General features: G+C 34.0%; 1 protein-coding gene across 1 annotated transcript; it reads left to right on the top strand.

The window, feature by feature from the left end:
* Positions 1 to 3,927: 3,927 nt before the first annotated feature.
* Positions 3,928 to 5,092, top strand: LOC143682424 (olfactory receptor 14A16-like). Its single transcript, XM_077159140.1, has one exon. It carries the CDS (start codon positions 4,139 to 4,141, stop codon positions 5,066 to 5,068), a length of 930 nt encoding a protein of 309 aa, XP_077015255.1. The 5' UTR covers positions 3,928 to 4,138; the 3' UTR covers positions 5,069 to 5,092.
* Positions 5,093 to 9,241: the final 4,149 nt, after the last annotated feature.

Here is a 9,241-nt window from a genome sequence, read left to right as displayed (position 1 = left end):
AGAGCTGACTCCTTGAAAAACTGGGACTTAAGTTCTTTCAAAAGCACCACATCCCTTCCCAACGAAGTGTAAGTATTGACATGCCCAGTAAATGTACATTGCTGTTTCAATACACTTCCTCTTATTAATTATGAACTTACAGACAAGGACCTTCTATGTGTTTGTGGAAGTCTATAATCTGAAATACAGAGAACAAGAAAATAATAATATTGGCAGAAAAAAGAGAAGAAGAGATAAAAAACAGTAAATTTTTTACAAGGAAAAAGAAAAGGATCATCCTTTAAAACTGTGCAGTGTACTTACTGTTTGAAAACATTATAGAAGAAACAAAATCATAATTTTGTTGGAAGTACCTCATACACTGGAAGAGCATATGAGATACTCTCCCTGAAGCATAAAGGTAAGTAATAGAGAAATAGAAAATTGGAGACAAATGATAGGAAAGAACATCAGTGATGGGCACCCTACTAAAATAACTTTAGAAAAGGTAAAGATAAAGGAAAGGAAGGAAAATGAGCAACAACAGAAAGATTACAAAATCATTCCTCAAAATGAAAGAAATGAGTATAAAATGAAACTATGCAGACCAAATAAATCCCAAAGAAATAAGTTAAAAACAAAAATAACATGGCACTTTCTTCTGAATACAGAATTTTCTGAGATCATCTAGTAAAAGATTTTTAAGAGAATGAAAGAAAACAGAGCGAGAGAGCGAGTGAGAAAGAAAAAAAGAACAAAAGAGAAAAAAAGAAATGTATGCAGATGATGTAAAATTATAATAGAATGCGTTATTAACACAGCTTATTAGTTGGGGGAACATTCAAACTCTAAGGAAAATCCATTTTCAATTTACATTTTCTTCACACAAGAAAGGATAGAGGATAGAATTCTTTCTTATTGATCGTATTTTATTTGTTGTTGGTTCTGTCCTTCCAATTTGAATGCTGTTTCGCTGGTTATAGATTTGTTGGTTTAAATTTAACTTCCATCAAAAATTAGAATGTAAAAAACAATATCTTAATTTGAATACTATGATCAACCTAAGAAAATAGGAGTAGGATACACAAAGGTAGAATAAGGCAGTATTAAATCTTATTTTAATCTTCAAAATAACGAAAAAAATACTCAAAAACAGAACACCTCTCTCTGTCCAACACCACCTCTTTTGTACAATAGTGTATGCTTGCAGTGTAATAGTTTTATGTACTCATTTCCAGTATCTCCCTCTACAATCATTTTTGTCAAAGAATGATCACGTTCACATAAAAGATGGATCATGCCTCTCCTCTATTCAAACAATTCACAGCTCACATCTCGCTCATCGTACTCATAGCTCAGGTGAACAGCTGTGTCCATCACTGAAGCCCATTTTTTCTACTTTCCCACATCCCTTACTTGTGTCTACTCAACAGCCTTCGGGGATGTGCTGTTTGTGGACCCTCTTCCACTCAGTCACACTGTTCCTGGGCCTGCCCTCTCCACTCCTCACACACCACTCCCTCTCCAGGTCACACTTGGGGGCGGGGAGGCAATGACAGTCTCACCCACATTTGGTCTTTGATTTGGTGCATTCGCTTTGCTGAAGCAGTAGTGCCAACAGAAGGCACTCAAGAAATGATAAGTGAATAATTGGGAACTAGAAGTAATTACAGTTCTGTTCATAGATATGCAAACCACTAACAATAAAAATATGACATGCTGATTCCACTAATTACTTGGTGTTATTTTATCAAATGGTGATGCCAATTAAGAAAGTCAATGGAGACACAGGAAGCACCATTTCCCTTTGGAATCAAGCTATTTGATAAATTATAAATCTTGGGCCATGTTCAACCCCATGGGAGGGCAATGACAGAGGTAAATTGGTCTAGCCCTTCAGCTCCACTGTTTCTCCCAACATAGACTTCCATGAAGCCAGAGTAGGCAGGAGTTTCCAGAGTCATCGACATGTTATATGGTCTCTTTTCAATAGAAAGTTTACACTGTCTTCAGGAGTGACGTTCAAAAGACAGCTGGATCCTCCTTGCACCACAACTGGAGTGACACCAGTAAGTCAGTATTTTTAGAGAGCATTTCCTTTTAAATTTAAAAGTCATCTGAGAAATAAAACAGTACTTAGAGTAGTTTTTAAATAAAGAAGTGAAATAATGTATCTAAAGAGATCATAGAATTCACTGGTGTTGAAATTATTCAGTTTAACAAGGACACCGATTTCCAGGGAGATTTCAATGGGTGAAAATATTACTTTCCATTTTCCTCAATTTTAGGTGTTCCAAAATGGAATTGTAATTTTTAATATTCTTGTTATATTATAACATCATTTTTCAGTATTGTATATTATGAATATTAAGTTTTATAAAAGGTAGTGATGTAAGTTCAGGAAGCTGAATGTGTATTAAAGGTTAAAATTAAATCACAGTAATTAATAAAAGGTAATAAGTAAAAAATGAAGAACAAAAAATGCATTTTAATGCATATTAATCTTATAGCTATTAAGGTATTACTGACAGGTAACATCATTAAGGATGTTATGTTTGAGTTAATTTTTCTTTAAAATTGTATTAGCCTCAAAATAATTGTATTACCCTCAAGCTAAAATAAACAGAGTATGGATAAGTTAGAACTATATCTACTTATGGCCATGAACATTATTCTTAAATCCAACACACAGGGTCTGTGAGTAATTTTTAATTAATATGAACTCACAATATTCTTTAACAACAACAGTAGCAGAGATAAATTTAATAAAATTTTATCATTGTAAAATTTAAAAATTGGTCGTAAATATCGACCTTTTAAATAAGGATATATCCTAATCTTTATTTTTTCCCTTTAATAGATTCTATGGAATAGTTTCCTGTATTAATTTTAATTATTTTGTAACTTCCCTCTCCCAAACCCAACAGCCAACATTTACTCTGTGATTTTTTGAACACCCACAATCATGAAAAGAGAATGAGAATACCTAAAAGAGGAGTTAAATGGAAGAGCGTAGGATGAGAAATGTAAAGCATATGCCTTAATATTTTATTAAATTCCAGTGAGATTAAAGAAAAAATACGTACAAATGGGAGGCATCAGTCTTCCATTGCCAGAAATGCCAACCACACTATTTCATCAGACTGAATTTAGCTTCAACACTGCATCATACCTTCTATCCTGCTACATAATTTGCATTAATCTTATTGGAAAGATAAGAGTGTAATAAGGTGGGAGAATGGGAAGTGGGAAAGAAATGAAACTGTTACAGGATATTTAAATTATTTCAGATGTACCATTCATAAGGTTATACATTATTCCTTGTATTGGTGTGTGTGAATATAGTGATAGAGAAAAAACAATCTCATGAGGAAAATACAGGTATTTCTTCTATTAGATGTGGAGAAAATGTCAAAGGGGGAATAATGAAGTAAAATAAATATATTGATGAAAATGGAAGTAAAAAATATTAGCTCATCAATTGTAGAACTTTGATAACTACAGTTACCTGGTTATGTCTTATAGAACTTTACATATAAAATGATTTGGGAATTGTGAAGGAGAAAAAAATAGCCAGCCATTAGATAAATCCCTTATGGAAATTCCCAAAAGAGACAACAGCTCTAAACTGGTTGCTACTGAAAGAACAATAAAGCTCAATATTTTATAAGCAAATAGGGAAAGTTAGTGATAGTTCAGAATTATTACGATAATTTTTACTGTTCAAGTTTTTGGAACCTCTGTAGAAGGAGATATTATGCTAGTCATGGGATAGAAGGTAGAGACAGCCAATCTACAGCTTTAGTTAGCATTTGTTGGTTGGCCAATTAAAATTTATCAAGAGAGTTGGAAAGATATAGCTAAGGGCAGTAGGAAATATTGAGCTATTGAGTTTCTCTAATGGATTATACTTGGATAATTTTATGATGACAGGTTTATGTGAGCTGAACAAAATTAGTTTAATTAAACAAACTATTGATTGATTTATAAACTAACAAATTTATTGATTGATGATCAATAAAATGAAGTTGTACATAGATGTAATTTTGTATTTAATTAATTGACTGTGAGATTACCTAATGCCTGTACCCATTATAGATTTCATATTGAAAAACTTGATATTGAAGGTGCTTTATTCCTTCCTCCAATATTTTATAGGATGACAAATCTCACACTTGTGACTGAATTTACACTCATAGGATTTCCTACCAATCAAAATATGTACCTTTTGCATTCAGTGCTCTTCTCAATTACTTACTTGTGGGCCTTAATGGGGAATGTCCTCATTATCATGATCACAACTTTAGACCAGCACCTCCACACCCCCATGTACTTCTTCCTGAAGAATTTATCCTTCCTGGATCTCTGCCTCATTTCAGTTACAATCCCCAAATCCATTTTCAACTCCTTGACCCACAATAACTTCATCTCCTTCCTTGGCTGTGTCACCCAAGTCTTCTTGGTGGTTTTTCTGGGCTCTGCAGCACTATTCCTCCTCACAGTTATGTCCTTTGACCTCTATGCTGCCATCTGCCATCCTCTGCACGATGAAGTCATCATGAATATGGGCACATGTGTGCAGATGGCAGCTGTGTCCTGGCTGGGTGGGGGTCTGTCTGCTGTGATGCACACAGCTGGTACCTTCTCCTTATCCTTCTGTGGGTCCAACATAGTCCATCAGTTCTTCTGTGACATCCCCCAGTTATTAGCTACTACTTGTTCGGAATATTTATTGAGAGAGATTGTGCCCATCCTCATTAGTGTGGTTGTGGCGTTCTGCTGTTTCATTTTCATTGTTATTTCCTATGTCTACATTTTCTCCATGATCAGTAAGATTCCATCAACAGGTCAGTCAAAAGTCTACTCCACTTGCCTTCCACACCTGGTGGTCATTGTGTTATTCACCTCCACTGGTTTCACTGCTTATCAAAAGTCAACTTCAGCCTCTCCTTCTCTTTCTGACCTTGTAATTTCTGTGTTCTACACTGTGATACCCCCAACCTTGAATCCCATCATATACAGTCTAAGAAACAAGGCGATGAGAATGGCTCTTGGGATGTTAATTGAAATAAAGTTAATCAAGAAGTAAATAAATACATTTATATTTCAATAGCAAATATAATTTACAAATATTTGCACTCACTTATTTCTCCTTCAACTTTAACAAATATTTTAAATAAAAAAATAAAAGAGCAGTTCCTTTATTAGTAATTTTCATTGGGAAAAATCATACATTTTTACTATTATGTAAGGCTCTGGAATTCTTAAAATTGTTGATCCATTTGCTAACCCCATTATTAAGTGGCATTTGTAATTTAATACTAGCTTTTGTTTTTGTATGCTGTATGGCGGGGTCACATTTCATTCTTTTTCCATATCAATATCCCCTTATTGCAGCACCATTTGTTGAATTTTTTTTGTTGTTTGGCCTTTGTTTGCTTGTTTGTTTGTTTGGAAAGTGCATGGACTGGGAATCGAACCCGGGTCACATGCATGGCAGGCAAGAATTCTACCACTGAACTACCCTTGCACCCCCTCTAGCTATTTTTAATATGATATAAGGAACATGCTTTCTTAGAAATCACCACTACTAATTACCAATCTTTACCAAAATATGCAAAAGTATAAAACAAGAAACTATGCCAAAGCTCTACTGTCATATTATCTCACCAGTTCAAATAAATAAAATATTGTAGACTCCTTGGACATATTATTATTATTCATTCTCTGTATTAGATTGCTTATATCAACCCAGCATAGATGATGACAATTCAAAAGTGAATGTGATCACCCACCAAATTTTACTTTTAGTAAGCTTTCATTTTATATACTCATTTGGGTTTTCAGTCAAATGGCAAATAGGAAATGTATGATGAATTTTTTTTCAGAGAAAGATATCAGAATCCCAAGAGAATAGAGTTCCATGATTTAAGTCTGATAATGAAATGAATACTAATTTGGGTGATGCCATTTATCACAATATGACAATTACTCCCTCATTGTGCTATTTAAAAATATAATATGACAATTACTCCCTCATTGTGCTATTTACAAATATAAAAATATAAAAACTCAAATCCTAAATTTATTTTAAAAATATAACTATTCTTTTAAATATTTATTATTGTATATTTATTTTCATTACGTCTGTTTTTGAAGATTCTCTTTAATCTTCAAACTTTTCTTTAGATGGTCTGCTAAATATTTCAGAGCTTTTACTTTCTTTCACTATTATATATGCCTTATATTCATGCATGGTTTTCTATTGCTACTAGTTTTCACATTATACAAGTCTATATTTTAAGTTTTGGTTAATTGTTCTGCTTTTCTGTTATGCTCGAACACTTTTTTTGTTTTGTTTTTGTTTGTTTTGGTTTTTTTTTGCATGGGCAGGAACTGGGAACTTGAACCCAGGTCTCTGGCATGGCAGTGAGAGCTGAGACACAGTTGCGAGGCCCACTCAAACACTTTTACATTGAATAATATGGAAACCATTTTTCTTTTTATGATTTTTGTTTTCAATTCACTTGTATGATATTAGTATCATTCACCCTGCATTTTGGAGGAGGAGGGTGCTATAACTACTGAAAAGTTTGCCCTGTCCTGAAATCTTCAAAATAGAGCAGCAATTTCACCAATAATTCACTCCAAAATGTTGCATATTCTTCTGTCATGTTTATTCAATATTCATAATATGCACATTATGTCTGAAATCCACTGCTGAAAACAAGTCTCCTATGATTTATTCATTAGAAATTATGGAAAATAATATGTATATTTGGACAGCTACCATGGCTCTGTAATATTTACATAATCATTTTCATGTATAGATGCGCAATTCTGCATATTATGTTATTATAATATTGTTTTATGTGCATTAGACAAGAAAAAATACTAATGAAATAAAGCAAAGCTTACTTCAGATTACAATGACATTTAAAATATTTTTCTCTACTTCCTCCCCAAAACAAATTTAAATGAGGGTGAAATTAATAGAAAATGCATACCCATAAAGGCAAAGAGGAGAAAAGAAGCCACTGCAGAGGGGAATTATCACGTAATTTGTATGATAAGAGATTTCCTACAAAGAAGGATTAAAACTCCACATCTGCTCTCAACCTTAGAATTGTAAGAGCTACTATTTTCCAGGCAGTAGTTGAAAGTACAGTCTGTAGGGATTGAAGCATCTTATCCTGAAGACAGAATATATGGTAAAGAGTCATAAGTCAGTATGAAAGTCAAAGTCATAAGTCAGTATGAAAGATACACATTTCAGTAGTTGTATTTTTACTTCCACAATAAAATCCTTAGATTTTTATTTTTTTCATTTTGATGATAAATAGATGCATTTATCTATTTTTTTTCTTTGCTGCTTGTTCTTTGGGTGTAAAGTCTGAGAACTATTGCCTAACATGGGGTCCTAAAGATACTTCCCTACATTTTCTTCTATGGGTTTAATAATTCTAGTGCCTTTATTTAGGTTTATGATGTATTTTGAGTCAATTCTATATGTACTGGTATGTAGGGGCTCACCTTAATTGTTTTGCTTATAGACATCCAGTTTTCCAAACACAATTTGTTAAAAAGGCTTATCTTTCTTCCATGGAGTGTACATGGCATCCTTGTCAATAATCAATTGGTCATTACTGTGAGGGTTGATTTCTGTACTCTCAATTTTATTCAATTGGTCTATATGTCTGCCATTGCAGGAGGAACTTGGTGATTCCTCAGAAATTTAAGTATAGAATTATATGACCTGGCAATCCCACCTCTTGGTGGCCATCCCACCTGACAGATTTGAAAGCAGGGACTCAAACAAATATTTGCACACCAATGTTCATGGTGGCATTATTCATGATTGCCAAAATAAGGAAGCAATCCAAGTGTCCATCAATCAATAATTGGATAAATTAAATGTAGTATGTACATAGAATGGATTATTACTCACCATGAAAAAGGAACAAAATTCTGTTATACACTATAACCTAGATAAACCTTTAGGACATCACATTTAGTCAAATAAGCCAGACACACAAGGACAAGTACAGTGTGATATTGATAAGAAATAATTGGAATAAGCAAACTTGTAGCATCAGAATCTAGAATATAGGCTTCCAGGGAATGGGGAGGAGTTAGGTAATGAGGGCTTAATGCTTGGACCTCCCAGGGTTTCAATTTGGGGTGATGAGAAAGTTGTGGTAATGGGTGGTGGCGATGGTAGCACAACAGTGCGAGTGCAGTTGATGGCACTGGATTACATATTTGAATGTGGCTGAAAGGAGAAATGTTAGGCTATATATGCTAATAGAGTGATTTTTTTTAAAATGTAGTACTATACAACACAAACAGTAAATGTTATTGTGAATGATGGACTATTGTTTATTGTACAATTGCAGAAAATGTCCTTTCATGAATGGTAACAAATATACCATACTAATACAAAGTGTTAATGATAAGGTGTTAAGTGCAAAATAGGTATTTTATGAATGATTTGTCTATAAACCTACTAGTTCTCTAATTAAAAAAAATGTACATCTTTGTAAAAGTAAAGCTCAAAATTGTTATCTTAACCTGCATAGCTAAACCCATGAATATATGTTAAGAATAAATAAAATGGCAAATTCTTAAAATAAAAACAAATTTATTTCAAATGAAAAAGGATATACCTACTGACTGTACTTCTTACCCACTTGTGCCACTTCCTTTTTTGTTCAAGCTCATCAACCTCAATACACAGGGCCTTTTGTTGGAGCGGTCAAGTTCAAATATGGTAGATCACATTGCTTCTGTGTTAAAACAATCCAAGGTTTTCCTTTCCCACATAGAAGAAATTAAAAGTGTTTCCAATGAACAGCAGTCAGCTGATGCAACCCTCTTTCCACATTTCCTTTCTCCCTCCTCTCCTTGTTTTTCTTACTGCTCCCAGGAGCCTCACTGCCCTCTGCTGGTCACCTGGAATGATCCTGCATTGGGGATGAGTTAATTATGAATCACCCACCAGTCACTCTCTCCCTAGGTGGGCGCCCATCTCATCTACTCAACACAAAACTCTGCCTCCCACCAAAGCAAAACCTGTTGGTGAGAGGCAATGACAGATCCACTCACATGCAGTGTTTAATTCACTGCATGGATTTCAGTGAAGCTATTCCGTGAAAGCCACTTAAGAATTGAAGACTGAGTAATTGGAAGCTAGAATTAATTATAGTTCTGTCCATAGATAAATGTGCACTAACAGAGTAAAAAAAATGACACACTGATCCAC

The sequence above is a fragment of the Tamandua tetradactyla genome, chromosome 5 (genome assembly GCF_023851605.1).
Source record: "Tamandua tetradactyla isolate mTamTet1 chromosome 5, mTamTet1.pri, whole genome shotgun sequence".
Taxonomy (NCBI): Eukaryota; Metazoa; Chordata; class Mammalia; order Pilosa; family Myrmecophagidae; genus Tamandua; species Tamandua tetradactyla.
The sequence above is the reverse complement of the archived record's forward strand: the minus strand, read 5'-3'. Positions and strand labels throughout refer to the sequence as shown.